Source organism: Acomys minous, assembly GCF_964271855.1.
Source record: "Acomys minous genome assembly, chromosome: 17".
Lineage (NCBI taxonomy): Eukaryota > Metazoa > Chordata > Mammalia > Rodentia > Muridae > Acomys > Acomys minous.
The window spans coordinates 29,561,624-29,578,836 of NC_140500.1; the positions used below are offsets into that span (position 1 = coordinate 29,561,624).

Here is a 17,213-nt window from a genome sequence, read left to right on the forward strand (position 1 = left end):
ATACACACTCACAGATACACAAACACACACGCAGACACACAGACACAAACACACACATGCACACACACATAAATAAAATAATTAAAAATAATAAAAATAAATTTAGTAGCTGGGTAGTGGTGGCACACCGCTTTAATTCCAGCACTCAGGAGGCAGAGGCAGGTGGATCTCTGAGTTTGAGGCCAGGTGGGTCTACAGGGAAAGTTCCATGACAGCCAGGGCTGCACAGAGAAACCCTGTCTCAAAAAAACCAAAAAAAAAAAAAAAAAAAAAAAGGAAATTTAGAAAACACATAGGGCTGAGTTTATAACAACATTGAGCTATTATTTGTTGAGCTATTATTTGTATACTAGACACTCTTCTGATCACGATCACTTTACAAATAACAACACAACCAAGACCCTATTGAGGAAGATACAATACTGTTGTTGGTCTCATTGGACAGGTGAAACACAGGGAGGCTATGTGACCTGCTGTATTCAAAAGGAAGACTCAGTAACAAACTTGAGAGCCCCTGAAGGTCTTTCTGAGACTGGGGAGTCTATGGGAGCGGGCTCTCTGCCTGCTCAGCTGGAGCTTCGGCACTGTGATCTATTTTACATGGTGGACCTGACCTTATGGTTTTATTTGATGAAAGCTTCCTAGGCTTGGGCTGAGGGTGTAGCTCTGCTGGCGCTTGTTTAGCACAAGCCCTGGGTTGCATGCCCAGCGCAGCACAAACCTGGTATGGTGACACACATCTGTCATCCTACCACACAGGAAGTGGAGGCAGGAGGATCAGAAGTGCACAGTCATCCTTAGCCTGTCTGGGCTACGTGAATGAATAAGTAATAAGTAAAGCCAAGGATGGTGGTATACACTTGTAATGCCAGCACTTGGGAGGTAGAGTAGGCAGTCCCAGACTAGCCTGGGTCACATAGGGGAACTGCCCCAAGCAAATAGAAAACAGATGAACAAACAATCTCTCTAAGCCCCAAATTTATGTTATGAATAAATCATAGGCAAAGCTAAATTAATTGTCGATTGCTAGTTGATAGACATTGTCCCTGGTTGATAGACTCTGGAATAAGTTTTATTGTATTTATAGTTTCCATAGTGTGTGATATTTTGCAATGAAGATCACTTTTTCTTTCTCACTGAATGCATATTTGTAAAATATAGAAAAGAACATAGTTGGGCATGGTGGCACATGCCTATAATCCCAGCACTCAGGAGACAGAGGCAGGAGGATTACCAAAAATCAAGGCCATTCTAGCTTGCATAGTGAGGTCCAAACCAGCCAGGACAACATAGTGTGACCCTGCCTCAAATGTTAAAAAAGGGTGGGAATAAAGACACTCAAAAATCTTATTTGTCAAGATAAGCACACATCTGTAAGTTGCACTCTGACTGACCACACATGCACTGTGACATGTCCTTCTCCCACCACACATAATAAATATTTTTAAAATTAAGAAAAATAATACAAGAAGACATACACAGTTTCTGTGCAAATGCTACAAAGTTGTGTGTAAGGGACTGGTGCGGCTGTGGACTGTGGTGTGTGTGGCACCTCTTAGAACCTTCTCCCCTTGTATACCAAGGGACAACTCTACTACCAGACAGATCTTCCTCTGTCTTGGAAGCACAGCTAACTTGATTTCCTGGAATTTTTATTGAATCCACAATAAATCTGGGGCCATCTTGGGAGTCCTAGGAGACAGCCCTAGAGCCAGAAACTCCTGGCTCTGAATTCTTAACCACTGACTAGTCTAAGATGTACACACCTCAGCAATGTGTTATGTCCCCTCAGACTCTTGCACTAGCCTAGGCAGCTTGAGGCGATGGATGATGCAGGCTGTGACCTTCAGGAGCTCAGGTGGTTGGAGAGACAGACGTCACCCAGCCCTAACTGTGACTGACTCAGGAACAAGACAGTTAGCGCCATAAAAAACCCCAGGGAGGAAGGACAAGGCCGATGAGGGCTTGAGCAACGTGAATAGGGTTTCAATAGGACATGTGACGTCAGCTTAGCTGCACAATCAAAGAGACAAGTGGGGAAGATGCACACATGGCAGACACCCAGAATCATGTGATGTCAGGACAGGGATGACACAGCATTGTGCTCAGTGGACTCCTAAGATGGCATCTCACGGAACCTGGCTGCCTCCTCAAGAAAGCCTCCCGAGAAGGCAGCAGAAGTAGGGCTCAGCCACAAAACACCAAGAGGACAGCCACATAAAAAGTTAGGGGCCACTGTCCTAGCCCAAGCCATGCAAAGCTCCTTCCTTCATGTAGTGGGGACAACGAGAATGCCCACCAGAGCGACTGTGGCCCTGGCTCCTTCCAGCTGAGGCCCTACAGCTTGTGTTTGCTCCTCACAGACAGCAGCGATGAGGACCAGCACTCCAGAGGTCCCAGGAAACACCGGAGGAGGCCCTGCAGGGACAGCTCTTCTGGTAGGAGGCAGGGTGCCCATCTTTCCATTGCTTCTTGCTGAGCTTCTCAGTGGGGCCTTGTGAGGTGGTTCCTCGCAGCCTTGTTGGTTCTGGATGAATGAGAAATAACCTACTTAGCACGCTATAACAGCCATGAGCCCCAGACAGAAGCAGAAAGCTGTCTTGGTGATGATAGTCACTGTTGTCGTTCTTGTTTGTTTTGAGGCAGGATTTCACTGTGTATAGCCCTGGCTATCTTACAACTCCGTATGTAGACCAGGCTGGCCTCAGACTCCCAGAGATCCCCACACCTCTGCCTCCTGAGTGCTGGGAATGGCGCGTGCCATCACGTCCTGCTTTGTTTGGTTTTGATGAGCGCTTCTCTAGCTCTGATGTGATAGGCGCCAAGTCATAAAACTCAACTGGTCTCATGTATTTGTAAAAAAAAAAAATTCGTACACAAAACAGGAAGAAGGGGGCCAGTGAGATGGCTCAGTGGCTTAAAGGGACCTGCAGGCAAGCTTGATGACCTGAGCTGCATGCCTGGGACCCACATAGGAGAGACTTGACTTCCAAAAGTTGCTGACCTCTGACTTCTACATGCACACCTTGGTGTGAGTTCCGTGCCCCCCATGCAAATAAATAAATATTTAAAAAGAATAGTTTGCAAAACAGGAAAACAAAGATATTAGTAGTAATTATGATAGTGAAGTTATGAGCTTTGTTTGTTTGTTTGAACCATGCTGGAGTGGTACCCAGGGCTCATACTTTCACTGAGCTACAACCACAACATCTCTCCTTTTGAAAAACCATATCACATGGGGCACAGGGACTCACCCCTGTAATCCCAGCACTCAGGGAGGCAGAGACAGGTGGATCTCTGTGAGTTCGAGGCCAGCTGGTCTACAAAGCTAGTCCAGGACAGCCAAGGCTACACAGAGAAACCCTGTCTCAGAAAAGAAAACCATATCATGTATGTGTATGAGTGTTTTGCTTGTGTGTACATATGCATGTATGTGTACCATGTGCATATGTGGTGTCCATAGAGGCCAGAAGAGGGCTGTCTGGTATCCTGGAACTGGAGTCATCATACTTTTTTTTTTTTTTGAGCCAACTTGTTGATGAGGACTGGGAATAGAATCTGGGTCCTCTGCAAGAGCATCCAGGAATTTTTTTTCTCAAGACAGGGTTTCTCTGTGTAGCCTTGGCTGTCCTGGACTCACTTTGTAGACCAGGCTGGCCCTGAACTCACAGGGATCCACCTGCCTCTGCCTCCCGAGTGCTGGGATTAAAGGCGTGCACCACCACGCCTGGCACGCATCCAGTAATCTTAACCTCTGAGCCATCTCTCCACTGCAAGGAAATTACCTTTGCCTAAATAATTAAATCAATTTTGTGAAAAGAGAAGAATATGAGGGAGCAAAGGGGGAGTTAATGAGTGACTGTCTAGTACAGAGCCTGACATACACAAAGTACTTAATAAATGCTGCCTATGGTACCGGAGTTGAACCTCCTGAGTTCTATTTTTTTGAGATACAACTAGCTGGGGGGTCTGGGGATGGAGCTCAATGTGTGAAGTCTGTGTTAGCATGCAGAAGATCTGTGCTCAGTCTCCAGTTCCAGTGATGATGACGACAAATAAGTAGATAAAATAAACAAAACAACAATTACAAATAAAGAGCAAAACAAAAACAGAAGCCACCGGAACAACAACAAAACAAGGAATGCAGATTTTATGAGAGGCCTGCAGAGTCACTCCTTCTATATAAGTTTGGTAGAATCATTTTTTTTTCCCTCTTTCTCCATCACCCCCCCCCCCACCCCTCCACCCCCATGCTGGGATCAGATCAGTGCCTCACACATGCAGGGCAAGCACTCTCCCACTAAGCTGTTTTCTGAGCTCTAATTGAGCCTCTGAGCCTAAGCTGCCTTGCCTGCATAATAGATAGGCATGCATTGGTGCCTTCTCCATACGCTTTCTATGAGAACCAAATGGAAACATTCAATATAAATAACCTAGTACACCGTTGACACACTTTACAACTTAATAAATGGGAACTTTTGTTTTGTTTTGTTTTGTTTTTTGTTTTTCAAGACAAGGTTTCTCTGGGTAGCCTTGACTGTCCTGGACTTGCTTTGTAGACCAGGCTGGCCTCGAACTCATAGAGATCCACCTGACTCTGCTTCCCAAGTTCTGGAATTAAAGGCATGTGTCACCATTCCCAGGTGGGAACTATTCTTTTTATATAAAAAAGTAAAGGCTTATTTATGTACATGAGTGTTTTGCCTGCCTGTATGTGTATGTACCATGTGCATGCCTGTACCCACAGAGGCCAGAAGATGCTATAAGATCACTTTGAAACTGGTAACTGTTTGCTGCCATGTGGGTGGGTGCTAGGAACTGAACCTGGGTCCTCTGCAAGGGTAGCCTGTGCTCTTAACATCTGAGACATCTTTCTAGCCACGCCCCCTCCTTCTGTAACTATTCTTGACTGAGCCCTGCGTCCTATTAGACCTGCAGTTTCATCCCAGTAACAGAACACAGTAACCTCTAGAGGCACTCAGGGCAAGCATGAGTGACCCTGTTCTGCCTTCTGGAGACTTGAGATGTGGGGAGATGGAGGTAGCCCTTGGACACTGGGGAGGGTTGACTAAGGTTTGTCTCCATCCAGGTGCTGACCATGGCGAGCTGGAGGTGCTGAAGGATGAGCATCAGCTCTACGAAGGTAACTGCTTGTCCCTGGCCTTGGAGAAGAGAATTGTGAGGGCTGAAGGCCAAGTGGGCAGAACAAGGGACCGGGGTTCTCATGATCTGAAGGCTCCCAGGCAGGTACAGATGAGGTAGTGAGGCTGCTGCAGCTCATGGGGAACTGGGGGTTCCCTCTACCATGATTACAAGGGATCAAAGACACTCTCTGTTGACTAAAACCTCGACTCTCAGCATGGTCTTGACTCAACGGAGCTAGACCTCAGTTTTGCCATCAGCAAAATGGGGTGTGACCTAGTCCACTCTCTTGGAAGCCTGCACTGTTTGAGAGTGGCTCAGATCCCCAATTATGGACTGTTTCCAAAGGCCCTGTAGGACGATGAGAGGTGGAAAGAACATGGAGACCAGGTGTCAACAACAGGGCACTTTGGTCAGTGGTACTACAACAGAACAGGGGAGTCCACAGATTGACCTAGTTCATCAAAGAGCCCAACAGATGCATACTGACCAGTGAGAGAGTCAGGACTCCCAATAGCCACCCAGTCCCCCCGACTCCTGGTAATGACCGAGAGGAACAGCAAGAAGCACAGGTACATTCAGAGCAAGAAGACCCATACAGCACATATTGGAATATGACATACGTCTGCCTCTGGGCACTGGCATTGTGGGTGATCTGGTGATCTCTATGTCATTTCATTTGCTTATGTGAACGTATTCATTCCTTTATTTTAGTACTAGAGATTGAACTCAAGGCTTGTTTCTTTGTCCTTATTATTTTGTTTTGTTTTAAGATTTTCGTTTTTTAGCCAGATATGGTGGCACTCCAGCACACAGGAAGGCAGAGGCTGCTGGATCTTTGTAAGTCCAAGGCCTGCCTGGTCTACAAAGCAAGTCCAGGACAGCCAGGACTACACAGGGAAACCCTGCCTCGAAAAACAAACAAACAAACAAACAATATTTGTTTATTTTATTTTATGTGTATGGGTGTTTTGGCTACATGTATGTCTGTGTTCCACGTGCACACCTGTTGAGGCTAGAAGAGGGAGTTGGAATTTCCTAGAGTCAGTTATGAACAGGTATGAGCTGCCATGAGGGTGGGGAGCAAACCCAGGTCCTCAAAAAGAGGAGCAAGAGGCACTATTTCTCCAGCCCCCTATTTTTATACGTATGTGTCTGAGTGTGGGTTTATGCACATGAGCGCAGTGCCAGAAGAGGGCATCAGCTGGAGCTACGGGAGGTCCTGAGCATCTCCTATTACCCAGACATCTCGCCAGCGCCCCGTCTTGTTTTGTTTTTAAGAAAAAGTACTGACTTTCCATGGTCTGTGGTGGGGATGGACATCCCAGTAGATAGAGCAGGAACCTTTCAGCCTGCTCTGGTCCCCACCCAGCCTATAGCAGATCGGTGTAAGTCTCCAGGTAGGCCCTCCCTCCCTCCACAATGCCCCTTCTCGGTAGTAACGCATCCTGTGTGTGTGCTCATTGGTTCTCCTTCCTTCCAGGTGCTCCTGGGGAAATGGTGCTTGCTGGGGAGTCAGGTGAGTACCTAGGAAGGAGAGGGAGTCACGAGTCGAGTGAGGTCTAAGCATGGTCCTGATGAGGTGCTCCCAGGGTCATGGCTGTGAGACATGGAAACAGCAGGGCTTTAGGGACCTGACTGCATACGACAGGCAGGAGAGGAGTTGTGGGATGTGAAAATGGGGTCCTCACAAGAGGAAGCAGATTATTAGCCAGCTAGACAATGTCCCTTGGCTGGAGAATTACCTAAAGCAGTGGTTCTCAACCTGTGGGTCTCGACCTTTTGGGGGGGCTCACATATCAGACATCCTGAATATCAGATATTTACATTAGGATTCACAACAGTAGCAAGTTTATGGTCATGAAGTAGCAACAAAAACAATTTTATGGCTGGGAGTCACCCTAGCATGAGGAACTGTATTAAAGGGTGGCAGCATTAGGCAGGTTGAGGGCCACCTTAGAGCCTTTCCTTAGTCACCTCTGGCTTTTCCCAGGGTGAAAGCACCTGCCAAGGAACCCTGGCCAACCTGGCACTAACACTGAGTTTCTCTTTTCCAGGACTCCGAAGGAGAGGTTCTGGCTCAGCAGGGGGTAAATATATAAGCTCCAAGGATAGCAGGGGACTGTCTAAATTCCAGAGGGGCCAGAGGGCGACCACAAATGGCCTGAGAGAGTGGGCCAGTTCTAGTAGGGATGTCAACACCTGTGTGGCTCCAAAAGATGTCTCTGTCATAGGGGAAATGAGAAGAAGAACAGGGCTAGGCCTGTAGAGGGATGAGGAAGTTGGGGGGGAGGTGAGGGGGAGGGAACGGGGGTCCCGGGACAGCTACTCTTACCTTCAGGGTCCTGCCTGTTGCCCCTGCTGTGAGAACCCTGTAACTCACAGACAGACACCCAGCGACCATGTTCTTAGTGGGGAGTGGCAATCTATAAGACACATCTTTTGGGCTGGAGAGATGATTCAGAGGTTAAGGAGCCCTGGCTGCTTTTCCAAAGGTCCTGAGTTCAATTCCCAGCAACCACATGGTGGCTCACAATCATCTATAATGAGATCTGGTGCCCTCTTCTGGCATACAAGAGTACATGCAGGCAGAACACTGTATATACATAATAAATAAATCTTTAAAAAAAAACCAAATATTTTTTAAAAAGACACATCTTTCTCGCTTTCATTCATAAGGTGAAGTGGAGGCCTCTCAGCTAAGAAAACTAAACATAAAGAAAGATGGTGAGTAAGTGGGTGTTCAAGAGCTATGCTCTCCTGCCTACTGCACATTTCTATGGGTGCGAGACCGCGAGACCGGCTGGTGGCTACAATGATAGGAACCCTAGCCACGTCTGTCAGGGGTCCCCAGCTCTGATCACCCTGGTAGGGGAACAAGCAACATTGCTTGTCTTTTCCTGTAGAAACCTAGGCCCAGGGTTGGAGGGGGCCTTATAGCTAACTGAAGGGCAAGGCCTGGGCTTGGCACCCAGTCTTACACTCCCTTTCCTGTGCACGAGCACGCAGGGAGATACGTGTTTCTCACACCTTGTGGCGGGACATAAGGATTTATGAGGTTCCACTGGAGAAGTGATGGGAACTTTCCAGGGCTTCCCCTGCCCCAAGCCTGAAATCCATAAGGGTAGGAAGCCAAGACTTGTGAGTGTAGGAAAGGGAAACCATGGGTTTTGTTTGGTTGGTTGGTTGGTTTTTTCGAGACAGGGTTTCTTTATGTAGCCCTGGCTGTCACGGAACTAGCTCCGTGGCTCATTCTGGCCTCAAACTTGGGGCCCTTTTTCCTCAGCATCCCCAGTACTGGGATTGCAGGTATGCACCCACTACTCCTGATGTCCTCTGAACTCGACTTTGTAGTCCCCTTGTCCGAGAAGGCTAGGAGATCTTGCTATCGACCCGGTGACATCCCTTTTAAGCAGCCCCTTGGGATCCAGCCTCTCTCACTCTTGTTAGCCTCGGAACGTAGCACTTGGCGTTGCGTGCTTTAATGGTCACTCAACAAATGAATTCCTGAGCACCCCTGTGTGGCTGCTCTGGCTGCCCAGTCTCCTCAAGCAGGGGGCTGACTGGGACCTTCCTTCTCTAAAACAAACAGCCTGGGGAGGAGGGGATGATAAATAGAAATAAAAACCCAAGCCGAGGGCTGGGCAGTGGTGGCGCACACGTTTAATCCCAGCACTTGGGAGGCAGAGGCAGGCGGATCGCTGTGAGTTTGAGGCCAGCCTGGTCTACAAAGCGAGTTCAGGATGGTCAAGGTTACACAGAGAAACTCTGTCTCAAAAAACCAGAAAAAAACAAAACAAAACAAAAAAACCCCCAAAAAACCAACCAAATGAACAAACAAAAAACCCAAGCCGAGTGGCTATACAGGTTTGAAAACGAAGACGGACAGGGCTGCAAAGGGGGCTCCACAGTGCTCTTTAACGCTGGTTTTTCAGAGCAGGAGTGCCGTTGCTGTAAAACAAGAAAGGGCTGGATTGATGGTTCAGTGGTTAAGCACACTTCCATTTTGTTGGAGAACTGGAGTTTTGATCACAGTATCTATATGAGGTCTCCACAAATGCCTGTAACTCCAGCTCTGAGGGGTGCTGATGCCCTCTTTAGGCTTTCTGTGGGTACTCACTTGATGCACACATGCATATACATGCACACACATGCTACACAGGCACACACACACACACACACACACACACACACACACACACACACACACACACACACAAGAGAAACCAGGCATGGTATCGTGGCACGTTACCTGTAACCTTTGTACCCTGAAGGCTGAGGCAGAAGAATTGTAAGTTGAAAGTCGCCCTGGGCTGCACATAGACCTTGACTGGAAAAACAAAGCAAAAATAAAAACAAGAGGGTTATGGTGATGGCCTGAGTTGAGAGAGAAAGAGAGAGAACCGGTTTCCACCATTTCTTGCAGATGAATTTTTCCATTTTGTCCTCCTCTGCTTTGCCATTGGAGCCTTGCTGGTGTGTTATCACTACTATGCAGGTGAGGCCGGCTGGGGACCTGGGTCAGGGCTGCATGGGGACAGGCATCAACCTACAACCCTACAATGGCTGGCTGGTCTCTCCTTGCTGCCCTTGCAGACTGGTTCATGTCCCTTGGGGTTGGCCTGCTCACCTTTGCCTCCCTGGAGACGATCGGCATCTACTTCGGGCTGGGTAAGTGGTCCCGTCAAGAAGCTGCACAGGCCTGCATGTCCCTGCAGGGGTGGCGGCTGGACTGGCCATCACACTCACCATAAGTCACAATCTAATCCAAACAAACAAACAAACAAACGCCAAAAATCCTTGCCTGATGCTGGTGTGGCACATGCCCTTAATCCCAGCACTAGGGAGGCAGAGACAGGCTGATCTCTGAGTTCGAGGTTATCCTGGTCTACAGAGTGAGTTCCAGGACAGCCAAGGCTACACAGAGAAACTCTGTCTTGAAACACCAAAATCCAGCTAGGCGTGGTGGCGCATGCCTTTAATCCCAGCACTTGGGAGGCAGAGGCAGGCGGATCTCTGTGAGTTCAAGCCAGCCTAGTCTACAAAGTGCATCCAGGACAGCCAAGGCTACACATAGAGACCCTGACTCAACACCCCCCCCCAAAACAAAACAAAAAAATAAAAATAAAAAAGAAAGAAAAAGAAAAACCAAAAAGAGAGAGAGGGAAAAAAACACCTTATATCTGTGTTTTCTTCCTGCCTGCGTGTGAGGTCTTGTGAGAAGTCATTGGCAAAACCTTGTGGGGAAAAAAAGGGAGGGCAGTTCCACAAAAACAGTTTAAAGTGACAAACACACAAAGCTCCTCAGATATGGAAAACAAGCGGGTACAGCCAGGTATCCAGGTCACCGGTTTCCTGTCCCTATTATTACTGCCTGTGACTTGTTTTCTGTGTAATAACCACAGCCGGGTTATTGACCTGAAATTGCACGCTAGGGCTTTGTTTGCGTGGGGTGTGCCTTGGTTCCGGGGCAGCAGGGAGTAAGCCTGACCCTTGAGGGGCCACCATCCTGACCAACGTTCCCTCTTGTTCCTGAGCAGTGTACCGGATCCACAGCGTACTTCAGGGCTTCATCCCCCTCCTTCAGAAGTTCCGGCTGCCAGGTAATGGCAGCCCCACATTTCCCCATCCAAACCCTCTCCTGATTGGAAAGAGGGCAGCCTTCTAGGGGAAGGCCTTGGAAGCTGGAGGCTCTGGATCAAGTTCTGCCTCTGTTCTGTGACCCCCAGACAGCCTTTTACTATGCTGGGAATGGAACCCCCAAGACCTGCAGCATGCTGGGCAAGCCACAACCCAGCTGTCTGCAGCCTCTTTGAGCCTCAGGTTTCTCAGCTGGGAAACTGATGTAATTCTCACGGCACGGGCAGCCCATCAAGTGAGGAAAGATGCAGAGGAATCCTAGACTCCTCAAATGCTACCTCCTCCCTGGATGTATTAAGTGGCTTTGTAGTTGCCTTTGAAATAACCGGGGCTAAAGTAGCGTCTCCATGAGTGTATGTATGTGTGTCGGTGTGAGTGTGTGTGTGTGTGTGTGCATGTGTGTTGCTCGGATGGCACCCGAGGCTTTGCACACGCTCTACTGCAGAGCTATACCCTCACCCATTGTCTTCGATCAGCAGCGTCCCCCCTCCTGCCCCCGCAGCTTTGTACTTCGTGGTATATGCCTCAGAGCCTAGAAGCCAGGGATGGTGTGTCTCTGTGTTAGAGGGGGGAGTGGTAATGTCTCTACAACTGTGAACCATGGGGACCCACAGTGCCTTCAGAAAGAGTCATTTGAGGCCATCCCTGTGACATTTGGGCATGTGAAGTGTGTGGGGTGGAGGGGGCAGGGAGGAATTGGCTGCTTGCAGAATCTGATGCAAATCCTTCTGGCTTTGCCCTCCAGGGTTCAGGAGAGCTGACTGAGACCCACTGTCGGACTGCAGTTGAGCCAGTCTCCAATGTGACCACTGTAACCACTGCCATACCTGAGCCCAGAAGACAGAACAGTATGCTAGGAAGACACCAGGAGGCCACGCAATAAAGAGCTCTTTCCTTCCATGTGGTCTGAGTGTTGGCACCAGTGGGCAGGCTCTCGTTCTGCAGATTGGCATGCAGTACCCAGGGGGAAGAGAAAAGGCGTGGCCTCTGGGTCAGCAAGAAGGAACTGGGATGCCATTGCTCTTAGGGGCAGCACGAGTCCTGGGCCCCGCAGGCTGGCATCTGTGGGCTCGAGTCTCTCTCGTGTTCTCAGGCCACGCCAGAGAGCTAGCTCAGTATTCCTGCAGAGACATCTTGGGACACAGTCTACTGCTCTGAGACAAGGAGCTACCAGGCTGGGTCCCCAGGGGAGCCTGTTGCAGGTAAGACACTGGGGACAAAAGCTGTGGCCCCAATACCCAGTGACCAACCCCATTGCCCTTGGACTCCTAAAACCCAAATAATAAATATTCTGTTCCCTGTGCTAAAAAAGAGTTGACTAGATATTCCCTTAGCTTGTTTGCTCTCCCTTTCTCTCTCTCTCTCTCTCTCTCTCTCTCTCTCTCTCTCTCTGTCTTCCTTCCTTCCTTTCTCCCTTTAAAAAATTTTTTTAAAAAAAATACAGGTTCTCATATAGATCATGCTGGCCTCAAACTCTCTACGTAGCCAAGGCTAATGTTGAATTCCTGATCCTCCTGCCTCTGCCTCCTGAATGCTGAGATTATAGGTGTGTGCCACTGTACCCAGTGTAACATGGTTCTAGGAATTGAACCCGGTACCTTCTGCCTGGTAGGTGAGCATGCTACCAGCTGAGCTATATCCCTAGCACTGCTTTCAGTCTCTTTAGCATGAGAACACACACAGGGACTCCTTTGAATCCATCTAGATGAGCTGAGCACTTATCCAATTGCATAGGGTATAAACAAGAATGTAAGTATAGTGGCTCAAATAAAATGCAGGACTTCAGGCTGCAGAGATGGCTCAGGGATTAAGAGCACTGACTGCTCTTCCAAAGGTGCTGAGTTTGATTCCCAGCAACCACATGGTGGCTCCCAACCATCTATAATGAAATCTGGTATCCTCTTCTGGTGTGCAGGTATACATGCAGACAGAGCACTGTATAAATAAATCTTTAAAAAAAAAAAAAAGAGCACTGTCTACTCTTCCAGAGATCCTGAGTTCAATTCCCAGCAACCACACAGTGTCTCACAACCATCTATATGTGATTTGATGCCCTCTTCTGGCGGGCAAGGGTACGAGCAGGCAAAGGACTGTATACATAATAAATACATACATCTTAATAAATAAATAGATAATTCAGGACTTCATTTGCACAAGTGGGGATGCAAGGAAGAAGATTGCAAACATTCTTGTGAAAAAACTGGAAGTGTATGTGTGTCTGCATGTGTGTGTGTCTCTGTGCAGATGTGTGTGTCTCTCTGTGTGTCTTTGTGTGTGTGTGTGTCTGTGCACGTGTGTGTATGTACACACATGCGTGCTAGAGGCCTGGTTTAGCTAGTGCACTTGCCTCAAGTCCACAAAGCTCTAGATTTGCCCCCAGCACCACCCAAACTGAGCATGGCTTTGCTGGTAATCCTAGCATTAGGGAGGTGAAGGCAGGAAGGTCAGGAGTTTATGGCCAGCCTCAGCTACAACATAGGGAGTTCAAGAACAGTCTGAATTAATGAGATCCTGTGTTAAAAAAATAACAGGGTGGGGGATTTAGTATTTTTCAGCTCAACAAATAATAAATCAGAGTGTAGCCTTGCCTGGCCAGGAACTTACTATGGAAACCTGGCTGACCTGGAACTCATAGAGATCCACCCGCCTCTGTCTTGAGTGTTGGGACTAAAGGCATGCGCCACCTTGCCCTGCTCAGAGAGCAACTCTTGGAGTCAGTTCTCTCCTTCCACTCTGGCATGGAGAGGGGTCAAACTCAGGTGCAAGCCCGGCCCTAGTGCCTTTGCCCACAGAGCAGCCTTGCTGAATCAGCTCCAGACTTTCTACCAAGGGCAACAATAGAAAATTAGAGACCACCCATGTCATCGTATGTCTGGAGCCCAGGTGTTCAGGAGACAAAGGCAGGAGAGTCACTGCAAGCTGGGGGCTAGCCTGGTCTACATAGGAAGTTCCAAATTGGAAATGGCTACTTAATGAGATTTCTTTTTTTTTTTAGAAAAAAAAACACAAAATATGCTGAAACCTATTGCTTTGCCTTGTAAGTTGAAAAATTAGTTACAAACCACACAGGAGGTAAGAGAGCAGAATAAGACTATAAAAAATGATTGAGGGCCTGGAGGGATAGATAGCTCAGCAGTTAAGAAAATCGGCTGCTTTTGCAGAGGACCTGAGTTCCGGTTCCTGTGGTGGTGATTTGAATGACAATAGCCCCCATAAACTGATATGTTTGAATATTTTGTCGCCAGTTAATAGACTGCTTGTTAAGCATCAGGAAGTGTGGCCTTGCTGGAAGAGGTGTGCCACTGGTGGGGGCAAGCAAGCTTGAGGTCTCAAAAGACTGGCACCGTTTCCAGTGTGCTTTTCCCTCTGCTTCCTCTCAGCTGCTCTCGCCACCAAGGCTTTGCTCTGCCATTTCGCACTCTACCCCACTGAAAGCGTAAGCTCAAACTAAACTAAACTAAACTAAACTAAACTTTTATCAGTTTTCTTGGTCATGGTGTCACAGCGATACAAAGTAACTAAGGCAGTTGAGACAGGGTTTCTCTATATAGCCTTGACTGCCCTGGACTTGATTTGTAGATCAGGCTGGCCTTGAATTCACAGAGATTTGCCTGCCTCTGCTTCCTGAGTGCTGAGATGTCAGGCATGTGCTACCACCACCCAGCTTATTTCTTTGGGTTTTTGTTTTTGTTTTTGTTTTTTTGTTTTGTTTTGTTTTTTTGGTATGTTTTTTTGAGGCAGGGTTTCTCTGTGTAACAGCTCTTGAGTGTCCTGGAACTCATTCTGTAGACCAGGCTGGCCTCGAACTCACAGAGATCTGCTTGCTTCTGCCTCTCAAGTGCTGGGGTTAAAGGCATGTGCCACCACGCCTGGCACATTAATTTTTTAAAAAGTGTGTGTGAGACAGAGACAGAGACAGAGGGGAGTGTGAGAAACACAGAGAGAGAGAGAGAGAGAGAGAGAGAGAGAGAGAGGGAGGGAGGGAGGGAGGGAGGGAGGGAGGGAGGGAGGGAGAGAGGAGGGAAGGGGGACACTTGAATTGAATCCATGCACTTTGCTCCGTTGTGGAGGTTATTAACTCATATGGACACAGGAGGGGAGGCTAACCAGCGATCCCCTAAGGAAATCAGGTTTCCTAGCAACAGAGAAAAACACTGAGCAGGAAGTTTCTGAGACTCAGCTGGACTCCAGCTCTGCACCTGCTTGGGACAGGGCTTGCTCCTGGCACCTGGAGCCCTCTGTTGAGCCTTGAGCAATCTTGATCTTTTGTGGGAAAGTGGAGTTCTCTGGACGTGAGCATAGATCTGCAGGGCTGGGGTGGTGAGCCTTTTTTTCTGCTTTCTTCCCCTGTCTTTTCTGTAAGACTCCAAACCCTGTGGTGGTTCCCTTGAAAGTGGAGGGAATTAAGGCCTTCAAAGGAAGGAGTTTGCCTCCAGCAGGCTGAGACTTCCGGGTGTAAAAACAGAAAGATTTGGGATGCGATGAACATTCTCAGATTTGGTATTTTAACAGGTAAGTATTAGGTGAATTTAGGTGAGTATTAGATAAATCCTATGGAGTAGTAATAACTCAGGCAGGGCTTGATGGTAGACAAATGTAACCCCCCCGCACTCAGGGAGGCAGAGGCAGGTGGATCTCTTGAGTCCAGGGCAGCCGAGGCTACACAGAAAAACCCTGCTTAAAAAAAAAAAAAAAAAAAACAAGCCAAGCAAAAACAAATAAACAAACAAACCGCAGGAAGAATCCACGGTGAAGGGGCTGGGGTGGGATCCTTGAATGTTTTGGTGTTACAGTCCTGATGTTCCTATAGTTTGGGTCTTGGCTGTCCTGTGGCATTGTCAGGAAGTTCTGGGCCCTTTAAGAGGAGGGACCTACTTAGATAGACGCTGGATTATTGGGTGAATATCCTTGAAGGGACTAGATGGACCTTTTGTCCTGTAGCAAACTTTTCTTTGGGAGACCACACACACACACACACACACACACACACCTTTTGTCCTGTAGCAAACTTTTCTTTGGGAGACCACACACACACACACACACACACACACACACACACACACACACCTTGTCTCTCAGAAAGGGAACCCCATGACAGACTCAAGAAGCATCCACTCCAAGGTCCAAGTAACGAGTTTTTATTGGGCTTGCTTACAGGAGTGTGGGTGAGGGGTTACTCACAGGACCAGGTGTGGCTCAAAAACAGCTGCCTCACCAAAAACACCCAATCGGGTGACAGCTCACAAACGCGGCAACCCTGGAGCTCTCTGCACAACAAGCAGGCAGCTGACAGATCCAAGATATCTCCTGCCTGCAGCTGGGCTGCACAGTCTCCTCCAACAGCTGCTTATTGCTTCTGGAAAGCCCAGGAAGGGCATCCCAGAATCTTGCACGTTCCCACTTTTCCCAGAATGTGATGTCTTGTTTACCTCCATGAGCTCCAGAGGGTCCCTGACTCTGGAGGGAAAGTTTGGATGCTGAGGCATCTGCTACCCAGCACCCAGCCCTCTTCTGCCTCTCTTTTGCACCCGCCCTGCTCACTGCTCCCGGGTTAGACTAGCTGCCTCCCTTTGGCTCCAGTTCCAATGTGTGTCTTCACCACAAACCAAAATGTCTGAAACCACGAGCCAGAATGAAGCTTTCCTCGGTTTTTAATTCGACTCTCTGCAGAATATGTCTAAATAGCAGATCTGGCTAACAAACGGAGAAAGAAATTGAGACTCTGGGCTGAAGAGATGACTCACGGCTAAGTCTGATTGCTGTTCTTACACAGGACTGCTGTTGGGTCGTCTCCCCGCCCCCCACCCCAACACACACACACACATAGACAGTACAGTTCAGTCACCTGTAATTTCAGCTCCAGGGACCCCATGCCCTTTTCTGGCCTCTGAGGGCACTGCATGCATGTCCTACACACTTCCTCTTCACCCCTACGCATGTTGGTATACACAGGTAGTTAAAAACAAAATAAATCTTTAAGAGAGACAGGCAGAAAGAAAAGAAACTAAGATACACGGGATCTAAACAGGACAACATCCCTAGTCCAATTTACAAACTAGGAAATATTTAAAAATAACATATTTTAATTTATTTTATTTTTCAAGACAGGGTCTCAATTTGTTACTCAGACTGCCTGGTAAACCCTGTGTAATCAGGGCTGTCCTTGAACTCACAAAGGTGTGTCTGCTTCTGTCTCCTGTGTGGGAATTAAAGGTGTGTCACCAAGCCAGACCTATCATTTGTTTGTTTGTTTGTTTGTTTGTTTGTTTTTCCAAGACAGAGTTTCTCTGTGTAGTCCTGGCCCTCCTGGACTCTCATAGTAGACCAAGCTGCCCTCAAACTCACAGAGATCTGCCTGCCTCTGCCTCCCGAGTGCTGGGATTAAAGGTGTGTGCCGGCTAGCCAACATTGCTTATGATGTCCCCTAAAAC

At 48.1% G+C, this 17,213-nt stretch overlaps 1 protein-coding gene across 9 annotated transcripts in view; it reads left to right on the forward strand.

Annotated features, from left to right (window-relative positions):
• TMEM40 (transmembrane protein 40) overlaps nt 1-11,682 on the forward strand; it is a 29,293-nt gene extending 17,611 nt beyond the window's left edge. For 8 of the 9 annotated variants that reach the window (XM_084765206.1, XM_084765210.1, XM_084765207.1 and 5 more), the window contains 9 exons: nt 2,364-2,438; nt 5,090-5,143; nt 6,626-6,661; nt 7,200-7,232; nt 7,822-7,869; nt 9,569-9,640; nt 9,739-9,813; nt 10,683-10,745; nt 11,528-11,682. In XM_084765206.1, the coding sequence (XP_084621332.1) occupies nt 2,364-2,438; nt 5,090-5,143; nt 6,626-6,661; nt 7,200-7,232; nt 7,822-7,869; nt 9,569-9,640; nt 9,739-9,813; nt 10,683-10,745; nt 11,528-11,547 (476 nt within the window). In that variant the 3' untranslated portion in view covers nt 11,548-11,682. The remainder of the gene's footprint in view (nt 1-2,363; nt 2,439-5,089; nt 5,144-6,625; nt 6,662-7,199; nt 7,233-7,821; nt 7,870-9,568; nt 9,641-9,738; nt 9,814-10,682; nt 10,746-11,527) is intronic. The other variant, XM_084765205.1, reaches the window with a different exon arrangement.
• Nucleotides 11,683-17,213: the final 5,531 nt, after the last annotated feature.